General features: G+C 33.0%; 1 protein-coding gene across 2 annotated transcripts in view; it reads left to right on the top strand.

The window, feature by feature from the left end:
- The window catches only part of LOC143057381 (uncharacterized), a 35,762-nt gene extending 20,557 nt beyond the window's left edge, over positions 1 to 15,205 (top strand). For both annotated transcript variants that reach the window (XM_076230694.1, XM_076230688.1), the window contains exons 10-16: positions 9,832 to 9,933; positions 10,458 to 10,602; positions 10,900 to 11,001; positions 11,599 to 11,667; positions 12,386 to 12,580; positions 13,515 to 13,552; positions 14,825 to 15,205. In XM_076230694.1, the coding sequence (XP_076086809.1) occupies positions 9,832 to 9,933; positions 10,458 to 10,602; positions 10,900 to 11,001; positions 11,599 to 11,667; positions 12,386 to 12,580; positions 13,515 to 13,549 (648 nt within the window). In that variant the 3' untranslated portion in view covers positions 13,550 to 13,552; positions 14,825 to 15,205. The remainder of the gene's footprint in view (positions 1 to 9,831; positions 9,934 to 10,457; positions 10,603 to 10,899; positions 11,002 to 11,598; positions 11,668 to 12,385; positions 12,581 to 13,514; positions 13,553 to 14,824) is intronic.
- Positions 15,206 to 23,559: the final 8,354 nt, after the last annotated feature.

The raw sequence follows: 23,559 nt of genomic DNA, 5'->3' as shown, positions 1-23,559 counted from the left end.
AGTCAATTTTTAACCATTTTTCGTAAATCTTAGTAATCTTTTAGAAAAATCTTCTCCTCTGAAACTACTGGGACAAATTTAACCAAACTTAGCCACAATCATCATTGGGGTATCTAGTTTAAAAAATGTGTCCGGTGACCCGCACAACCAAACAAGATGGCCGCCATGGCTAAAAATAGAACATAGGGGTAAAATGCAGTTTTTTGGCTTATTACTCAAAAACCAAAGCATTTAGAGCAAATCTGACAGAGGTAAAATTGTTCATCAGGTCAACATCTATCTGCCCTGAAATTTTCAGATGAATCGGACATTCCGTTGTTGGGTTGCTGCCCCTGAAATGGTAATTTTAAGGAAATTTTGCTGTTTTTGGTTATTATCTTGAATATTATTATAGATAGAGATAAACTGTAAACAGCAATAATGTTCAGCAAAGTAAGATCTACAAATAAGTCAACATGACCAAAATGGTCAGTTGACCACTTTAGGAGTTATTGCCCTTTATAGTCAATTTTTAACCTTTTTTAGCTCACATGGCCCGAAGGGCCAAGTGAGCTTATGCTATCACTTGGCGTCCGTTGTCGTCCATCGTCTGTCGTCGCAAACTATTTCAAGAATCTTCTCCTCTGAAACTACTAGGCCAAATACTTCCAAACTTTAACCGAATGTTCCTTAGGGTATCTAGTTTATAAATTGTATCCGAAATTTTGATCTATCAACAAACATGGTCGCCATTGCTAAAAATAGAACATAGGGGTCAAATGCAGTTTTTAACCGGATTTTTGTGACAAAAATGTCGGTTATTGATTTGGGGATGTACGGCGGGCGGGCGGTCGGGCTGTCGGGCGGGCGGGCGGCAATCAAATGTTGTCCGTGCATTAACTCATGAACCGTTCAACCAAAGCTTTTAAAATTTTAATATGTTATTCCTGACAACTATACGAAGGTCAAGTTCAATAATGGCGATTTTGACTTTTACCGTTCAGGAGTTATGGTTCTTGAAAGATTGAAAAATGGAGTTGTCCGTGCATTTACGCATGAACTGTTCTACCAAAGCTTCCCAAATTTTAATATGTTGTTACTAATGAAAGAATGGAGGTCAAGTTCAATAATGACGAATTTGACTTTTACCGTTCAGGAGTTATGGTTCTTGAAAGATTGAAAAATGGAGTTTCCAGTCGTGTCCGTGCATTTATGCATGAACTGTTCTACCAAAGCTTCTGAAATTTTAATATGCTGTTACTGATGACAAAATGGAGGTCAAGTTCAATAATGACGATTTTGACTTTTACCGTTCAGGAGTTATGGTTCTTGAAAGATTGAAAAATGGTTTTTCCCGTCGTGTCCGTGCATTTTCTCATGAACCATTCAACCAAAGCTTTTGAAATTTTAATATGTTGTTACTGATGACAAAATAGAGGTCAAGTTCAATAATGACGATTTTGACTTTTACCGTTCAGGAGTTATGGTTCTTGAAAGATCGTAAAATGGCGTTTCCATTCAGGTTGTTGCATTTACTCATGAACCATTCAATCTTAGCTTTTCAAATTTTAATATGTTGATACTGATGACAAAATGGAGGTCAAATTTGATATTGACGATTTCGACTTTCACCATTCATTAGTAATGGTTCTTGTGATATTGCCAGGACACAAATAAATGTTAATAAATCCGGTTTGCTGTCGTTGTGACAGCCTCTTGTTGGCTTATAACTCAAAAACCAAAGCATTTAGAGCAAATCTTACATGGATAAAATTGATTATCAGGTGAAGATCTATCTGCCCTGAAATTTTCAGATGAATCGGACAACCCGTTGTTGGGTTGCTGCCCCTGAATTGGAAATTTTAAGGAAATTTTGCTGTTTTTGGTTATTATCATGAATATTATTATAGGTAGAGATAAACTGTAAACAGCAAAAATGTTCAGCAAAGTAAGACCTAAAAATAAGTCAACATGACTGAAATGGGCAGTTGACCCCTTTAGGAGTTATTGCCCTTTATAGTCAATTTTTAACCATTTTTCATAAATCTTAGTTATCTTTTACAAAAATCTTCTCCTCTGAAACTGCTGTTCCAAATTGAACTAAACTTGGCCACAACCATCATTGGGGTATCTAGTTTGAAAATTGTGTCCGGTGACCTGGCCAACCAACCAAACTGGCCGCCGTTACTTAAAATAGAACATACTGGTCAAATGCAGTTTTTGGCTTATATCTCAAAAACTAAAACATTTAAAGCAAATCTGACATGGGGTAAAAATGTTCATAAGGTCAAGATCTATCAGCCCTGAAATTTTCAGATGAATCAAACAACCCATTGTTGGGTTGCTGCCACTTAATTGGTAATTTTAAGGAAATTTTGCAGTTTTTGGTCATTATCTTGAATATTATTATAGATAAAGATAAATTGTAAACAGCAAAAATGATCAGCAAAGTAAGATCTACAAATAAGTTAATATGACCAAAATTGTCAATTGACCCCTTAAGGGGTTATTGTCTTTTAATGACAATTTTTCACAATTTGTTCATCATATTTGCTAACTTTAAAAAATCTTCTCCTCTAAAACTACTCAACCAAATTCAACCAAACTTCATTTGAATGATCAGTAGGGTGTATAAAATAAAGTTTGTGTTTTATTTTCTATTTCGTCAAAAAACATGGCCGAAGGCATTGTTTACCAGGTGAGCGATTCAGGCTCTTGAGAGCCTCTTGTTCGTAAATCTTAGTAATCTTTTAGAAAAATCTTCTCCTCTGAAACTACTGGGCCACATTTAACCAAACTTAGCCATAATCATCATTGGGGTATCTAGTTAAAAAAATGTGTCCGGTAACTCGGCCAACAAACCAAGATGGCCACCATGGCTAAAAATAGAACATGGGGGTAAAATGCAGTTTTTGGCTTATAACTCAAAAACCAAAGCATTAAGAGCAAATCTGACAGGAAGTAAAATTGTTGATCAGATTGTTGATCAGGTCACGATCTATCTGCCCTGGAATTTTCAGATGAATCGGATAATCGGTTGTTAGGTTGCTGCCCCTGAATTGGTAATTTTGAGGATATTTTGCTGTTTTTAGCTCACCTTTCCTAAAAGGAAATGTGAGCTTTTGCCATCACTTGGCGTCCGTCGTCGTCCGTTCGTCGTCGTCGTAAACTATTTCAAAGATCTTCTCCTCTGAAACTACTGAACCAATTACAACCAAACTTTAGCTGAATGATCCTTAGGGTATCTAGAATAAAGATTGTGTTTTATTTTCCATTTTGTGAAAAAAACATGGCCGCCATGGCTAAAAATAGAACATGGGGGTAAAATGCAGTTTTTGGCTTATATCTCAAAAACGAAAGCATTTAGAGCAAATCTGACATGGGGTAAAAATGTTCATTAGATCAAGATCTATCAGCCCTGAAATTTTCAGATGAATCAAACAACCCATTGTTGGGTTGCTGCCACTTAATTGGTAATTTTAAGGAAATTTTGCAGTTTTTGGTCATTATCTTGAATATTATTATAGATAAAGATAAACTGTAAACAGCAAAAATGATCAACAAAGTAAGATCTACAAATAAGTTAATATGACCAAAATTGTCAATTGACCCCTTTAGGGGTTATTGTCCTTTAATGACAATTTTTCACAATTTCTTCATCATATTTGCTAACTTTAAAAAATCTTCTCCTCTAAAACTACTCAACCAAATTCAACCAAACTTCAACTGAATGATCAGTAGGGTGTATGAAATAAAGTTTGTGTTTTATTTTCTATTTCGTCAAAAAACATGGCAGTCATGGCTAAAAATAGAACACAGGGTAAAATGCAGTTTTTGGCTTATATCTCATAAACTCCAGCATTCACTGGGGTAAAGCTGATGACCATAATTGCATTCACGGTCATCCCAAGATGTCGGATGAAAAATTAGGTCAGTTTCTGTATTGTCTGTTAAAGTGTTTCTATATCATTTTCTTTACAAAGTATACATTGATACGATGTAAATTTATAAAAGATTCACACAGAAATCACAAATTACTACCGAAAAATGTTCAGGAAACGGGAAATTCAATTTGAAAAAATCGTTAAGATGTCCGTAAATCATTATCAAAATATTTTCAAGATGACCATAACATAAAACAAGGATGACCGTGATTGGTAAACAGATGACCGTAACTTGTAAAAGATGACCGTGATTTGTAAAGAATGACTGTATTTTATAAAGGATGATCGTAACTTTTAAATGATGACCCTCAATTCTAAGAATATCCGTATTTGTATTCATAGCTTTTTTTTTGTGTTTGTCTCAATATAGGGGCTCAGTTAGCGGACATAAACATGTTTCATCAATTTATTTTAACTATTTGCCATATTTTGAGTACATGACAATGATAGTAAATTGCAAATTTCTCGTAAACAATGAAACAACGACTTTAAAAAAATTTCATACAAATTGACAGAGATACGACGAAAAGTTGAAGAAACAAGAATGTGTCCCTCTGAGGTGTCTCTAGTACATGCCTCATCTACACTATAATTTTCTATGTTCAGTGGACCGTTAAAATGGGAAAAAAAACTGTAATTTGGCATTATGATTAGAAAGATCATATCATTGAAAACATGTGTACTAAGTTTCAAGTTGATTGGACTTCAACGTCATCAAAAACCTCCTCGACCAAAAACTTTAACCTGAAGTGGGACAGACGGACGAACAAGCAGACAAACGAACGAACAAACGAACGGACGCACAGACCAGAAAACATAATGCCCATAAATGGAGCATAAACACACTAATCAAACATATGAATATCCGGTAATCGAGCCTGTGTGTATGGTTCCAGAGGAAGCAGATTAAAATCTAAGTTTGTCTTTATATATGAATAACATTGCTGTATATACAAATTGACAAGGTTCCCCCTCAGTGGTGGATCCAAGGGGGGGGGTCCGGGGGTTGGAACCCCCTTTTTATTTACCGATCAGTGCATTTGAATCGGGACATATAGTTTGAAACCCCTTTACCCTGGGTTGGGACCCCCCTTTTTTTTAAATGGCTTAATCTGCCCCTGCCCCTTGTGATACGCTATACGCACAAGACTATTTTAAGGATCTATTTTGCTTCAGCTCGCCTTCACTAGTTTGGTCGTAGTATTTAAAAAACAGGTTCTGTTATTTTACTTGCAAGACAAAATAGAAGACACATCAGAGACGATATAATATCAATGGGTGTACATCCATTGGCATTTTTTAAAAAGTGCATTTATTATATGTCATTACAAGGAATTCCAGAAATTAAAACAAATCTTTTGGCTTTTAGTTAGAGGCTGTGCAGCACACTTTTTGTTGAGCCTGCAACTTTTGTTGCAGAAAGCTCGACATAGGGATAGTGATCCGGCGGCGGCGTTAGCTAACTTCTTAAAAGGTTTATATTTTAGAAGGTGAAAGACCTGGATGCTTCATACTTTGTATATAGATGCCTAATGTTACGAAGTTTCCGTCAGTCACATGTCCAATGTCCTTGACCTCATTTTCATGGTTCAGTGACCACTTGAAAAAAAAGTTCAAAAATTTTTGTAATGTTGAATTCTCTCTTATTATAAGTAATAGGATAACTATATTTGGTATGTGCGTACCTTGCAAGGTCCTCATGCCGTCAGACAGTTTTCACTTGACCTCGACCTCATTTCATGGATCAGTGAACAAGGTTAAGTTTTGGTGGTCAAGTCCATATCTCAGATACTATAAGTAATAGGGCTAGTATATTTGGTGTATGGAAGGACTGGAAGGTGTACATGTCCAACTGGCAGGTGTCATCTGACCTTGACCTCATTTTCATGGTTCAGTGGTTATAGTTAAGTTTTTGTGTTTTGGTCTGTTTTTCTCATACTTTATGCAATAGGTCTACTATATTTGTTGTATGGAATGGTTGTAAGGTGTACATGTCTAGCGGGCAGATGTCATCTGACCTTGACCTCATTTTCATGGTTCAGTGGTCAAAGTTAAGTTTTTAAGTTTTGGTCTTTTTATCTAATATTATATGCCAAAGGTCAACTATATTTGGTGTATGGAAATATATTATGGTCTATATGTCAGTCCCGCAGGTTTTATTTGACCATGACCTCAATTGCACGGTTCATTGCACAGTGTTAAGTTTTTGTGTTTTGGTCTATTTTTCTTAAACTATAAGTAATAGGTCAACTATATTTGTTGTATGGAAGCTTTGTTAGCTGTACATGTCTGCCTGGCATGGTTCATCTGACCTTGACCTACTTTTCATGGTTCATTGGTCTTTGTTTAGCTATCTTGGTTAATGTTAAGTTTATGTGACAGTTGTAATCAAGCTTTATACTTAGGACTATCAACATAAAATCAATGATTAGTAAAGAAGGCGAGACATTTCAGTGTGTGCACTCTTGTTTTTTATTATACTTGTAAGGTGTCATTTAATCGCGCTTTTGTTGCATGTTTTCCCCACTTTTTCATGTGCATGTCTTGTTGTATGTTCATTTTAAAAATTATACCCTCTACCGTAAAAAAAGATATATATGGTGAACCATGTATTTAAAGCACGTCGTGTTTTCTCCTACCTATAGGATAATACTCTCATATAAATACGTTTTATATCAATAGTGTTGTTCCGATGATCGGAATAAGTCGGAAATCAGTTGGTTGGGCCTCACGATGTCGATAATCGATTGGGATTTTGTTCAATCGATTGTCGCTATAGTTTCCGGACTTTTTGCGTATCAACTTCCGGTCCGCTTGCGGTTTGAATTTTATTTGCTCAGTCAAACAAATTGCAACAAAAAATATCAGTGGATGACAATAACAATGTCAAACATCCTATAATTAAAGACAAAACCATTTTTTCCCCTTTAAAACGTGACAAAAGTATTGACTATATATATACAGATTGATCTTTAAAATAAATAACTTTGTATGAAATACTCTCTCAATACCGGATACTTGTTACTTGAGAGCGTACATGAAATCCTTCAGATTTTAGACAAAATAATTTCTTTACTTCATTAGAGCGTGTCGCAAGTTGCCTTTTATTAATGTTTTATCCATTAGTAGCGTCAAAAGCGTCATATTCCTTCCCAAATTGCTTGTCAAACATCGTTTATGTTTGTAAATTTTCTGAAATTTGTCCGCCATTGAAATACATTAGAATCACGGATCGGATACGGTTCAACTATGTAATAATTCCGCATTTTTGCAATTATAAGTTCAGACGCTCGCTTGACACAATTGACAGAAAAATGATGATCATAAAGTGAAAAAAAAGCATTCTACACGAATTAACAGACATTGGCTGGATCCTCTTTGTTTACTGTATATATTTCAATGCAAATGCATTGTTTTATTTTTTTCTGTTAATCTTAAATTTCTTAAAGTAAAATACTTTATATATATCTTTTCTTACTGTGAAACATTCAAATGTTTATACTGCTAAGTTATTGAAATTATAATGTGAGTTACACCATTGAAATTTAGAAAAGTTAGTGTCACTCTTGGTAATTAATGTTGTAATTATGAGATAAAATATGTTCAATCTGAATCTGGATTCTAATTAATTCATTTTTATAATTGCTAAATAAAATATGAAAAGGAAACAGAAGATCAAATATTAACATATAAAACTCTGCAATGAAATGGAATATATATACACATTAGACATGACCAATGAGACTAAAATGCATGATTTCATTTAAAAAAAGGGCAAAGTATTCTGATGCGATTATAACCGATAGTCGGTTGGTTGCTGTCAAACGATTGTAATAGATAATCGGTTGGTAATTTCAACCGATTATCCAACACTATATATCAACACCATTAATCATTCGATACAAAAAAATGTAGTAATATAAATACGGATATTTCTTAGAATTGACGATCATCCTTTAAAAGTTACGGTCATCATTTATAAATTACGGTCATCCTTTACAAATTACGGTCATCTTTTAACCAATTACGGTCACCCTTGTTATGAATTGCTGATTCTGTTACGGTCATCTCGATTGTGATTTACGGTCATCTTAGCGATTTTTTTTAATCGAATTTCCTGTTTCATGCACATTTCTCGGAAGTAATCTGTGATTTCCGTGTGAATCTTTTATAAATTTACATCGTATCAATGTCTCCTTTGTAAAGAAAATGATATAGACACACTGTAACAGACAGGGGTTTCATTATCTTTCATGTTGACCGGTACATTCCTATTTGTAGGTGGTACTTTTCAATGTATTCAATGAACATCTGATATAAAAATTCCTGAATTCAGGCGGTACTTATCAGTAGCATAGGAGGGTAAAAGTACCGGGTACCGCCTCCTATTGAATGGCCTGAACAGACAATACAGATACTGACCTATTTTTCATCCGACATCTTGGGATGACCGTGAATGCAGTTACGGTCATCAGCTTTACCCCAGTGAGCATTTAGAGCAAATAAGACAAGAAGTTAAAGTACTGTAAACCAACTTATTTTCGCGGATACTTTATTTCACGTTTACTCCTTACTAACACTTTTCGCCGCGATTTAATTTTGCGATTTTCAAATTTGCTTGATCATGTTGATGTTGTTAAATAGGTAAAAATCAAAATTGTACATATTCACGACTATTTATATTCACGTTATTTTTGTACTCGCGAATGTCGCAAAAATAAATCGCTCGCGAAAATTAGTTGGTTTACAGTATTTATTAGGTCAAGGTCTACCTGTCCTGAAATTTTCAGCCGAATTGGGTAAATGGTTTTTCAGGTATAATGCCCCTGAATTGATGATTTTAAAGAAATTTTGCAGTTTTTGGTTATTTTCTTGAATATTATTATAGATACAGATAAACTGTTAATAGCAAAAATGTTAAGCAAAGTAAGATCTACAAATAAATCAATTTGACCAAAATTGTCAATTGACCCCTTAAGGAGTTATTGTCCTTAAAGACTTTTTTCACAATTTGTTCATCATGTTGACTTACTTTAAAAAATCTTCTCCTTTGAAACTGCTGTATCAATTTCAGCCAAACTTAGGCTAAATGAGTTTCAGAGTATCTAGTATAAATTTTATATTTTATTTCCGTGTATGTCAAGAAACATAGCTCCTATGGCTAAAATAGAACATAGGAGAAAATGATTTTTTTTTTTGCTTTTGAAGAAAATAGGACGATTCAAAGAACATATAAATAAATTGAAAAGCCAAAATAATCATTGATGAGAGATTTAACCAAAAAAATTAAGGTGAGCGATTCAGGCTCTTGAGAGCCTCTTGTTTTGTTTTTATCTTGAATATTATTATAGATAGAGATAAACTGTAAACAGCAATAATGTACAGCAAAGTAAGAACTAAAAATAAGTCAGTATGACCAAAATAGTCAATTGACCCCCTAAGGAGTTATTGCCCTTCATAGTCCATTTTTAACAATTTTCTTAAAATTTGAAGATTTCCAATAACATTTTCCACAGAAAGTACTGTTATAGATAGAGATAATTGTAAGCAGCAAGAATGTTTAGTAAAGTAAGATCTACAAACACATCACCATCACCAAAACACAATTTTGTCATGAATCCATCTGTGTCCATTGTTTAATATTCACATAGACCAAGGTGAGCGACACAGACTCTTTAGAGCCTCTAGTTTGTTTGACTTGAGTAATTTATGGTTGTTTCTTTATGTCATTTAACTACAAAATTACTATATAATGCTAAGTTGAGTTCCAGAAATTATTTTGAACAATTTTGGTCATATATATTGGAGTTTTATGTTAATCAACCTTTCTAGATAATTTTACTATGAAATGAAATATTTATGTCCTTTCTTATAATTATAAGATAGTTGTATATTTATTTAATAACAGTTGAAAGCTGATCACTCAGATATAATACAGCCAAGTCAACCAGCCACTGGAGATAATGATGATTTAATGGAGTTTAAAACTAATGCTTTGGAGAGACTTGAGGTAAATAGGCCAAAAACAGAGGATTTGATGAACTTCTGGATTTTAACCACATTTAGGGCTAGATAACATTGAGCGCAGGGTTCAAAAAACTAAATATTTCAGTCTGATGCATTATTCCTTGTAACAAACCTATTGCTAAAGTTATATAAAAAGAACTTCTTGTAATTTTAATATTATCAAATTAATACTACAACCAGTTTTTTTATTCGGTGCAAAACTGGGGAAGGGCTCTGAAGAACCTCACCCTTCCACAGTTTCTCAGCTTGATACAAAAAAGTTTATATTTTTCTGACATTTACCTTATATTTTATATTTATTGAACAAATGCATGCATTCTTGTGTACAATTTGGAAATTAGTATGGCGTTCATTATCACTGAACTAGTATATATTTGTTTAGGGGCCAGGTGAAGGATGCCTCCGAAAACAGTTCTATAAAATTCATAAAAATTGTATGGCCCTATCTCCTTTTCTTCCTCTCTATATATAATCATGTCACATTGAATGCTGGTTTTTTTTTCGCAGAGTTTGAACAAGACCATGGACAGTCTTTTACATGATGTTTCCACATTGATGCACAAGTTTATCTTAAACCAGAACTCACTGACAAGTCTTACGAGAATTGTAGAAGGAATTAAACAGTACATTTCTATTTTAGAAACAAAGTATGGTAAGTATGTGTAATATCTCTCTTAAAGGTATCTATTATACCAAAAATTTAATAATAAAAAAGAATCTTGTAAAAATATATATTATTTTTCATCTGTGGACTGAAAAAGACATCTAAATTTTGTTGAAGAACACTGTTTTAAACAAGGAAAGAAGTGCAATTATGGTGAATAATATTGTGTTTTTCTGTTTCAGTTGAACTAGAGCCTCAACAAAATTGTAATGACGCTATTGTAATACACAAATGATGAAAATGTAATTAAATTATAAGAATGACGAGATTTTATATTATTTAAAGGTTTGAAGGATAATGTTACCCAGCACACGGATGATCCAAATCTGGCAATTTTACCACTGGCAGAAAATATTAATCTGAATGTTGACAACCAAACCAAATCAGGTAATTGAGGCATGAGTAGTCCATTTTTGTACAGGCTCCTGACTTGGGACAAGCACATATAGAATGTGGCAGGATTAAAAATGTCTGCAGGCTCCCAACCCTCCCCTACCTAAATATGAACAAACCAAAAACAGACGAAAATGCTCAACTCATCAGATTGATTCAAAGTCAAAGCAGAAAAAAACTATCACTAAAACACAGACCAGACATGGCAGGGTATTTATACATTCCTACAACCAAAAAAATACTCAAGTACAAGTACTCCCAGTTAGCTAGTACAAAGCCAACTAATAAAATAAATTGTGTATCTAAATATAAAGAATCAGTACACATCCAACATCCAATGAGATTATGAGATTCTGCAAATTCAATTATTGTTGTTGGTACCAATTTTCATGGATAAAGAAATTGTCATTTCCTGGATATTTGATTTTATGGTTCTACAAAAGTGTACAAACAAGCCTATATAAAACTTTAACTTCGTCAAACTTCTAAATTTGTGGTTCAAATCTACAAACGAAAGCCACATAAATTTTTATCCAAGGAATAATAATGAATCCATATATGAAACTCAATATATTTATGGTTCAATTACAGATGAAATGCCTGAATTAACAACTACTCCTCGTCCAATTATCCACATGCAGCTGGTGAAAAGTGAGAGAGGTTTGTATAAAGCTTCTACTATCTGTAATTAACTTCATACATAACATTCATTAAGTCTCTTTGAGTTAAGTTTTAGTCTCACCTGGACTAGGTCTAGACTTAGGCGAGCTGTTCCAAGCAGCTCAATGATTTGTTTTTTCGTTTTAAATTATATCAGTTTAAGGGGATCCAATTTAGATAAGTTAATGATATTTAGTGTATAGTTGTATTACCATTTGTATAAAGGAGATTTTTGGATCCTACACCTATAATCATGGCCATTGACTTTGAATGTTTTGCATATTTATATGTTAAAGTATCATAATTTTTTCATTTCAACATTAACATTTAGTATCTGTGTAAAGAGGTATATGGTTAAGGTAGTTAACATTGAAGTTAAACTTGAAACTTAGTACACATGTTTATGAAAATTATATGACAAATTACAATTTTGACCCAGATTAACAGTAACCTGTTGAATTGATATGTAGATTTTATCGGTACAAGTAAACAATTGATCTGTAGAAAAATTAAAAACTCAAAAACTAGTAGTATATTATTTTCTGAACAAAGAAAATCGTACAGAACTGATCTGAATCAATTTAACACATGAAAAATTATACGATGAAAAAAGAAGTTAATTGGTCATGGCCAGGAAGGGCAGGATTTTTGTCGCCCCTGCTTCCATGTCTTACCATCTCTGTTATACTGAGTTTGATTTATATTTACGATATTGTAGATTTAGAAACTGATTTACATCGTTGGGATCAGAATGGAAATGGAGTTATTGATAAAGGCGAGATAGAGGCTTTAGGAGATTACATGCCTGACCCTCCTTCACCAGAAGACGTAGAGCAATTTGATTTTGACCATAATGGCTCAATAGATTTAAATGAGTTAAAGATAGCTTTGGGTTATAAGCCATACCCTTCAGGTTAGTAATCATAGGATATTTATTTTATCATTTAACAGTCTCTTTATGTAAGTTGAGATGAAGATATCATTTGATGTTGATCCAAAAATTTCCAGTGGAGATAAAGATTAATTTGGATCAAAGTTGTGATGGCTCTTCATGATTCAAGGATCTTTAAGAAAAATCAAGGAATGGAAACCTGTAGTTGGTTTCTTTGAGAAGAGTTATTGTCCTTTAATAACTTAAACTGGATAATCCTTGTCATTGCTCATTACCACCAAAACAGATCAAATTTGAATTTGGTGGCATCATATTAAACCATTCTACAGTTATGCTCCTTTACAAATGGAAAACTTATTTTAGTTTACCTCAACCAAATGTTATGAAACTTAAACACAATACTTATTACCATAAAATACAGGTCGTGGTAACCATTCAAAAGTTATGTCCCTTTACAATTGGAAAAATTGTTGAATTTTTAGTTTCTTTTCTCAAACTTAAGTTAGCTTCAACCATATATTATAAAACTGATACACAATCCTTATTACCACAAAATACAGACACAATCCTTATTACCACAAAATACAGATCAAGTTTGTATTTGGTGGTGTCACGTTTACTGTTCTAAAACTTATACCCACAATTCTTATTACCACAAAAAACAGATCATAATTGAATTTTGGTGGCGTCACATTTCCTGTTCTAAATTAATGCTCCTTTACAGATAAAAAAAATTGCTGAATTGCTTAGTTTGTCTCAACCAAAAGGTATGAAACTTATACACAATACTTCTTACCACAAAGCTCAGATCAAGTACATATTTGGGTATCGTATCCTTTACCAATCTTTTTTTGTCATGGATCACAAGATTTAGTTATGCACATTTACGAATTTCAAAACAGATAGATGTCTGAGTGTCAGATAACATGTCATAGTCCTATTTCTGTTGTTTTAGGGGATGAAAGACAAAGATTAGCAGACTTGGGATGAGTTGTAAGTTTTGTTAGAGATAGGATTGTATGTTAAGTCAAGTAAAACTCCTTTAGCATAAGGGAATGATATACTTATAGCTAAAGAATGGATTCTTAGACAATTTATATTACTAAGAATTAATAATATTGGTTTTTTTATGCCCCACCTACCATAGTAGAGGGGCATTATGTTTTCTGGTCTGTGGCTCCGTTCGTCCGTCTGTGCTTCCGTTCGTCCGTCCGTCTGTGCTTCCGTTTGTCCGTCCGTCCGTCCCGCTTCAGGTTAAAGTTTTTGGTCAAGGTAGTTTTTGATGAAGCTGAAGTCCAATCAACTTGAAACTTAGTACACTTGTTGCTTATGATATGATCTTTCTAATTTTAATGCCAAATTAGACTTTTGACCCCAATTTCACGGTCCACTGAACATAGAAAATGAAAGTGGGATTTTCAGGTTAAAGTTTTTGGTCAAGGTAGTTTTTGATGAAGCTGAAGTCCAATCAACTTGAAACTTAGGACACTTGTTGCTTATGATTTGATCTTTCTAATTTTAATGCCAAATAAGACTTTTGACCCCAATTTCACGGTCCACTGAACATAGAAAATGAAAGTGGGAGTTTCAGGTTAAAGTTTTTGGTCAAGGTAGTTTTTAATGAAATTGAAGTCCAATCAACTTGAAACTTAGTACACATGTTCCCTATAGTATTAGTATAATCTTTCTTATTTTAATGCCAAATTAGATATTTACCCAATTTCACAGTCCATGGAACATGGAAAATAATAGTGCGAGTGGGGCATCCGTGCACTTTGGACACATTCTTGTTTAAACAGTGCCAGTGCACTCATTTCTGGAATATAAAGGAGTAATTTTGGTAAGGGCCATATTTGGCCCCTATTATAAAGTTCAATGTTACAAGATGAAAAATGTTTTAAGTTGACTAAAAGACATGTGAGAAAGTACATCATTTTGCATATTGTATGAATGAGTATCTGTTCTATTATATATCTATGATGTTAAAAAAATTGGAGTTATGTAATATGTTCGCCATTACTGGATATTATAGGTGTTCATGGAAAAGGCTGCATCATAAATGACAAAGTCTGACAAGACAATGCAAAAACGAGTGTTGTTTGACATCAATCGGTCAAGTGTTGCAGTATTCCAAGTTGGTATACGGACATTATATACTAGTGTATTGGCAAGGACTCTTCTCTGTATCAGTCCTGTTTATCAGTCATTCCAGATATGCCATCCAACAAGATTACACCTTGTGATGTAATTTTCTTTTCTTTGCAGGTTAATTTCTTTGAGCAGATGACATACCATCCAAGTTTTTAACTTTCCAGGACATGTCATCTGAGCAGACGACAAATACTTACAAGATTATCTGTGATAAACAATGGAGATCCAACATATCAGAACAAAATGGAAGACATTATAAATTATTCATTAAACAGAGTGAAGTTTTGAAAAAAAGAAGGAGTTATTATTAGATGGTTTAGTTATAAATGGATTTCCAAAGAAACATTGATTGTTCATGTTAATTTGTTGTTTGAATGAGATATTAGGTCTGACAAATTCCATTAGTCTTTAATATGTTTATCCCAAACCTAATATTTTGTTTTTTGTCAACTTTTGTAGTAAAAAATCCAAGAATTAATTTAACAACGAAAAAAAGATTGAAATTATATTCCTTCTACTTTCCCTGTAGATTTCTCTTTTTCACCAAAAGTTTCAGGACAATATAGTAGTGGCTAAATCCTCCATCTGTTCATGAAAAAAAACCTCAGATTTTATATTGAGTTTCCTATGCTTTATTTAAAAGTAAACAATTACCAACTGAATGGAAAGGAGAAGAAACTTATTGATTTTAGGCCAATACAGGTTAATTCAAGGTTACTATCATTAACACAAAAAAATGTTTAAACAATGTGAATGGATAAAATTTTCAGTTTCAACAATTGAAAAAAATGAAACTTTTATGACTAGGAGATATAAAGAAGGGGAAAATTTGAGGTAAATAGACCAAAGTTCATTGTCGCTGTTACTAAAATAGAAAAGTTCTAAACAAATGCTTTCCAGATAAAACATTGAGGGATCATCCATCAATGTGCAGTTTGGGGAGCATATGTTTACTGTCAGCTTTCTACTTGGTAAAAATGTATTGTAAGATTCACTTTAGATATATTGTATTCATTTGTTGAAAAGATTTTTGGATAATTTAATTTTATTAAACAATTTACATATACAGGTTCACCAATAATTAAATATATAAGCTTTAGTTTCACAATGTTTCATTTGATAAACATGTTACATGTTCTTGTGTGTTGTTATGCACTTACATTTATAAATATTTTACACATGTTTATTGTAGTCAGTATGGCTGTACACAGTATTTCAATATGTTTATATTATATTGTATCAATAGGAAGTTAAAATAAAAAATGATGTACTTGTAATGTCAATCCACTTAGTAGTATAATTTGAGATTATCTCAAAATGTCAAATTCATGTGTTATTTCTTTTTATGAGTTTATTTTATATGTTTGAAGAAATTTTGCACATTGTTAAAACACAAGGTGTTATCATTGTATTAAAGAAAGACCCCAGTGAAATATTATCCTACAATTTGAAGTAATTCTCATAATTTGTCATTTATAATGAGTGCCAAATAAAAATATGTTGAGGAACAGATATTTTTTTGTGTATATGTATGCAGATTATAATTTGGAAGTTATTTGGAGATTTAATTATGATATGCAAATCGTTATTTTTGAATAGGAGAAAGCCATAGTTATTTTGTGTTATTGGTCAACACAGCTCTTTGTTAAAGAGGTTTCAAGGTGGGATACTGTAGAAGACTGTGGTTTAAGTTGAAAATCATGTGTCTAAATCCATTGGCAATGCAAAAAATACTTTATATTTCAAAACAAAAACTTTTTTGATTCCAATTTGTTTTTATAACAGTTCTTTGATCTAAACTCCCTTGATTATGTCTATAATTATTCTGTTTAGATAACATTAAAAAATGAAGTCTTTCATATTTCATTTTATTAAGTTTTTATAGTATGATAATTTCCTCTAGTAATTTGAGATATTTAGTTTTTTTGGGGAGTTATCGACATTAAATCAAATTTACTTTTGCATATTAGTAGCAATTGTATATGTTAGATCATAGTATATTAGTCTGATATTGGGGAACTTAATTTATTAAGAATATTAATTATTTGTCTGTTATCTCTTATTCAAAATAATGTGTTAACGTGGAAATTTTTACAGGATGAATTTTTTGCTTGATTCACATTCATTCCAAAATGCACAAAAATATCCCCAAAAAAAATTGTTTTTGGAAAAGGAAATATATTGACATGCAATAGATAGATAATTTATGTATGAACTCAATTCCAACACAAAAACTTTATGCATTTAAAATAGTGTATATACCCTACAAAAAATTACATGTTTATAGTTAGTGTCTTCATAAATGGATAAGGAATGCATTCATTCTTCTTATGTTAAATTAAAAAATCTTTCTAGTCATCATTTTGTTTTTGTTATTTTCACTAATTACATTGTATGACTATGTCAGTAGTTATTTACACTCTTCTAAATTATTTGGGCATAACATTTATAAACAATCTAAGTCACTTCACTATGATTATGGGTTGTATTTGACTATTTTATGTATTATTTATTTTGGTATGTACATATTTGTAAATCCTAAGATAAACGCAGTAGGGAAAATTTTACAAAGATTTAAAAGGTGAACACTTACATTTTTTTTCCAGAAAAGTGAGAAAAATTAACATAAAATGAGTGTGTAGATTAGATTACATTATATGATAAGATTATCATGATTTATTAATTAGAATAAGTGAACCTGTTTACTGAGATTTGTTGTTGTTTATCATGACAGAATTCCTATCTGCTAGATAATTATATGTCTTTATATGAATGTGTATATAAGTGTGTGTATGTGTGTGTTCTATTAAGATTGTTTGTGAATAGTTAGTTTCCATGGTAATTTCTCCACAATAGTTATTGCAATTATACATACATTCTTATTTATGAAAAAAGTAGCCTTTTTATTTTTCACTTTTTAAAGTTCATTCAAAGGTCTATGGAATCATTAAGTTAAGTCAAATCTAATTATCAGTGTTATGAGAGATTTGCAACGAACTTGGAAATTGATTTCATGTTTGAATAAAAAAGTATATAGACTATGAGGTTATTGCTGTTATGTATGGTGTTATCATTTACATGTAACTTTGACCAATTTTATACATTTTATTCAATCATGCTTAGATATTTAAAAAAAAAACAATTGTTGACAACAGATAAATATATCTGATAGCTGCTAGCTTATTTATAGTGTTTTTCTACATAATTATATTGGGGTAAGATACTTTAGTTTTTCCGAGTTTTATCATTGAATGGGTGTGTTCTTTAAAGATTGAGCAGGACACCAATTTGATACCATTGTTATAGTCAAAATTTAAGGATAAATTAGAATTCAATGCATAATTTAAAATGTTGGCAAGTTGGTCTTACAACCATTTTCTCTAAGAATTTTACCCCTATTACTGCTTTAAGCAATGTCTGTCATGTAAACCTAGGTCATTATGCACAAATATTGGGCTGAGTCCTAATCTTGGATGTCATTATTGTATAGATTACAGAGGTGAAATGAGGCTACAACTGCTTATTTAGAACTGGTTTGATTAACCCTTTCCTCCATTGAAATTTTTTTTTTTGCATACTTGATTCGCATAGGATTTTTTTAATAAAATGCTGAACATATGCTTTAAAGTATTAAGGCATTGCGAAAAACCAACTATTTCATCAAATAAATTTAAGTCGGATATTCCTATGATATTCCTTTTCATATTGGATACAAATTTTATTAAGTCAACTGCAGACACTTTGTAGTCAAAGTGTTTCAACTGAGGTACTACACAGGCATCAAAAGGCGTCATTATGGAGGAAAGGGTTAAAATGGTCCTAAATTCTTATTAAATTACTTAATATTTACTTTTCCTATTACTGTCAGTTGAAAATTTCAAGAATTTAAAAATGAATGAATGACATATTTATACCATATTTGGCAGAAGTGATTTTCAAATTGTCTCAGAATAACGTCTCAATCAACCCATTAGTATCAGCTCTTATAGAATTCATTTAAGGCTTATCTTTAGTCGTGAGCTGATAAATATATCATGTTGGTAGTTAATAATACACCATCTGAGACTATAATTCTTAAAAAAAATAGTGGTACTGGAATTCATTATTAATTTTTAATAATTTATTTGAATTTTGTTGTTTGTTCTAATGTCACAAAATGTATTGTATAGATGTGGTTTGTGTATGAAAGATCAAAGCTTCTGTTGAATATTAAATATATTTTACATAAAAAGTGTTCAGGATTTAAATTATGCATCAATCAAAATCAGATAACAATTTTAAGTTGTATTGTTTATCTTGATTATCAGGCATGGTCAGACCTTTAAGTTGTATTGTTTATCTTGATTATCAGGCATGGTCAGACCTTTAAGTTGTATTGTTTATCTTGATTATCAGGCATGGTCAGACCCAAAGTAAATACTAAAACTAGGCTTTCCTTGTTTATCTTGATTATCAAGCATGGTCAGACCCAAAGTAAATACTAAAACTAGGCTTTCCAAATCAAGTACTGTAAATTTAGAAAAAATTGCAATGTTTTTATGTAATTGAAAAAAGCTGCTGTGTGAGATTTGTAATAGTAAAAACTTGGCATAATTCCAGTATTGATTTTCAACACAATATTGGTTTGGTAAGTTAACTAGTCATTGTTACACATAAAAGAGGAAGATGTAGTCTGATTGCCAACAGATACCATAGAATAACAACTATAAGTCACTGTATGGCTTTCAACAATGAGTAAAAACCATACCACATAGTCAATTCAAACAAGAGACTATGGCCAGATTAATGTACACAACAAAGAACAAGAAGAATGTGTCCATAGAACATGGATGCCCCACTTGCACTTATATTTTCTATGTTCATTGGATTGTGAAATTGGCTTCAAAACTCTAATTTGGCATTAAAATTAGAAAGGTCATATCATAGGAAATGTGTACTCAAGTTTCAAGTAGATTGGACTTCAATGTCATCAAAAACTACCTTGACTAAAAACTTTATCCTGAAGCAGGACAGACGAATGGACCCACAGACCAGAAAACATAATGCCCATCTACTATCGTAGGTGGGGCATAAAAATCCATATGATATACAGCAACAAACTGCATATGATTCTGATAGATGATGGGTAACATACAAATACTTTAACCCTAACCTATTTTGTACCATAACTCTGTTGATTAGTCCAGTCCGACGAAGTAGTTTTTGCACATCAATGATGATTTTTGCCCAGTATCGCATTTTTAGGGAAAACTATAAACAGGTAATTTGTTGAAAGAGACGAGATCTGAAAATAAATCATCACAATATAAATTGTCAGTCAACTCCTTCTATGAGTTATTGTCCTTGGATTGTGAATTTTTACCCTTTTTAGCTCACCTGTCCCGAAGGGACAAGTGAGCTTATGCCATCACTTGGCGTCCGTCGTCGTCCGTCGTCTGTCGTCGTCTGTCGTCGTAAACTATTTCAAGAATCTTCTCCTCTGAAACTACTGGGCCAAATACTTCCAAACTTTAATTGAATGTTCCTTAGGGTATCTAGTTTGTAAATTGTATCTGAAGTTATGATCTATCAACAAACATGGTCGCCATTGCTAAAAATAGAACATAGGGGTCAAATGCAGTTTTTGGCTTATAACTCAAAAACCAAAGCATTTAGAGCAAATCTGACATGGGGTAATATTGTTTATCAGGTCAAGATCTATCTGCCCTGAAATTTTCAGATGAATCAGACAACCTGTTGTTGGGTTGCTGCCCCTGAATTGGTAATTTTAAGGAAATTTTGCTGTTTTTGTTTATTATCTTGAATATAATTATAGATAGAAATAAACTGTAAACAGCAATAATGTTCAGCAAAGTAAGATCTTCAATTAAGTCAAATTGACCAAAATTGTCAATTGACCACTTAAGGAGTTATTGCCCTTTAAAGACTTTTTTCACAATTTGTTCATGATGTTGACTTACTTTAAAAAATCTTCTCCTTTGAAACTGCTGTATCAATTTCAGCCAAACTTAGGCTAAATGAGTTTCAGAGTATCTAGTATAAATTTTATATTTTATTTCCTTGTATGTCAAGAAACATAGCTCCTATGGCTAAAATAGAACATAGGAGAAAATGATTATTTTTTTTGGCTTTTGAAGAAAATAGGACGATCCAAAAAACATTTAAATAAATTGAAAAGCCAAAATAATCATTGATGAGAGATTTAACCAAAAGAATTAAGGTGAGCGATTCAGGCTCTTGAGAGCCTCTTGTTACTTATACGACACAACGTACAGAAGATAGACTGAAACTACAAACATTACAAGACAGGATTTACAAATTAATCATAAAAGCCAAAATTATCTGTCTGCTTTTTATAGGAGTTGTCTGTGAAGGACGATTATGTTGTTTATATTTTTTGTTTTGATAAAAAAAATGTTAAAGAAAGAAACCAATCAGAAAAAAATTTATCAGCAATACAAGATCAACAAATAAGACGAGTCATGAATTATATTCTAGTCTACAATGTTGAAGAGTGGCCATTGTGTACATGAACAAACCTGTAGTACATAAGATTACCTAGTTCTAAATGTTGATTAAATGTCTCGTACTATAGTAAGCTTTAAACTTGCATGCTACTATCCTCTTACTGACATGCTTCTTTCCTCTATCTTCCTGCATTGTAATCATTGATTTAATTTTATTCAAATCATTGTAACCATTTTGTAATCATTTGTACCAAATATAACTTGTGATTATTTTGTCTGTAATGGGCGTCTTTAATTGACAATAATTGATTCTATCTTGACATGCTACTATCCTCTATCTGACATGCTTCTCTCCTGTAACGGGAATGCTTCTGTCCTCTATCTGACATGCTTCTCTCCTGTAACGGGAATGCTTCTGTCCTCTATCTGACATGCTGCTTTCGTATTACTGACATGCTGCTTTCGTATTACTGACATGCTGCTTTCTTCTAACTGACATGCTTCTTTCCTCTATCTGACATGATTCTTTCCTCTATCTGACATGCTTCTCTCATCTAACAGGCATGCTACTATCTTCTTACTGACATGCTTCTTTTCTCTATCTGACATGCTGATATTCTCTATCTAAAATGATTCTTTCCTCTATCTAACATGCTGATTTCCTCTATCTAAAATGATTCTTTCCTCTATCTGACATGCTTTTTGTCCTCTAACGGGCATGCTTCTATCCTCTTACTAACATGCTTCTGTTTTCTTACGGACATGCTACTTTCCTCTATCTGACATGCTGCTTTCCTCTATCTGACATGCTGCTTTCCTCTATCTGACATGCTTCTGTCCTATAACTGACATGTTGCTTTCCTCTATCTGACATGCTTCTGTCCTCTATCTTCTTACTGACATGCTTCTTTCCTCTAACTGACATTTTTCTTTCCTCTATCTGACATGCTGCTGTCCTCTTACTGATATCTGCTTTTATATTACTTACATGCTTCTTTCCTCTATCTGACATGATTATTTCTTCTTACTGGCATACTTTTGTCCTCTAACTGACATGCTGCTTTTCTCTATCTGACATGCTTCTCTCCTCTTACGGGAATGCCTCTGTCCTCTATCTGACATGCTGCTTTTCTCTGTCTGACACGCTGCTTTCCTCTATCTGACATGCTTCTCTCCTCTTACGGGAATACTTCTGGTCTCTATCTGACATGACACTTTCCTCTATCTGAAATGCTGCTTTTCTCTTTCTGCCATGCTGCTTTCCTCTATCTGACATGCTGCTTATCTCTAACGGGCATGCTTCTATCCTCTTACTGATATGCTTCTGTCTTCTTACGAACATACTTCTGTTTTCTTACGGACATGCTACTTTCCTCTATCTGACATGCTTCTTTCCTCTATCTGATATGCTTCTGTCCTCTAACGGGCATGCTTCTGTCCTCTAACTGACATGTTGCTTTCCTCTATCTGACATGCTTCTTTCCTCTATCTGACATGCTTCTTTCCTCCATCTGACATGCTGCTGTCCTCTAACTGACATGCTTCTTTCCTCTATCTGACATGCTGCTTTCCTCTCTCTGGCATGCTGCTTTCCTCTATCTGACATGCTTCTTTCCTCCATCTGACATGCTGCTGTCCTCTAACTGACATGCTTCTTTCCTCTATCTGACATGCTGCTTTCCTCTCTCTGGCATGCTGCTTTCCTCTATCTGACATAATTCTTTCCTCTATCTGACATGCTTCTCTCCTTTTACGGGAAAGCTTCTGTCCTCTATCTGACATGACACTTTCCTCTATCTGAAATGCTGCTTTCCTCTTTATGACATGTTGCTTCTCTCTATCTGACATGCTTCTATAAATATTACTGACATGCTTCTTTCCTCTATCTGACATGCTGCTTATCTCTAACTGACATGCTTCTTTTATATATCTGACATGCTTCTATAAATATTACTGACATGCTGCTTTCCTCTCTCTGACATGCTGCTTTCCTCTATCTGACATAATTCTTTCCTCTATCTGACATGCTTCTCTCCTCTTACGGGAAAGCTTCTGTCCTCTATCTGACATGACACTTTCCTCTATCTGAAATGCTTCTTTCCTCTATTCGAAATGCTGCTTTCCTCTATCTGACATGCTTCTTTAGCATTACTGACATGCTTCTTTCCTCTATTCGAAATGCTGCTTTCCTCTATCTGACATGCTTCTTTAGCATTACTGACATGCTGCTTATCTCTAACTGACATGCTGCTATCCTCTATCTGACATGCTTCTATCCTCTAATTGACATGCTACTATTCTCTTACGAGCATATTGCTTATCTCTTACTGATATGCTGCTTTCCTCTTACTGACATGAACTTTCCTATATCTGACATGCTGC

Source organism: Mytilus galloprovincialis, chromosome 1 (genome assembly GCF_965363235.1).
Source record: "Mytilus galloprovincialis chromosome 1, xbMytGall1.hap1.1, whole genome shotgun sequence".
Classification (NCBI taxonomy): domain Eukaryota; kingdom Metazoa; phylum Mollusca; class Bivalvia; order Mytilida; family Mytilidae; genus Mytilus; species Mytilus galloprovincialis.
Note: the sequence above shows the minus strand (reverse complement) of the source record. Positions and strands in the feature narration are given on the sequence as shown.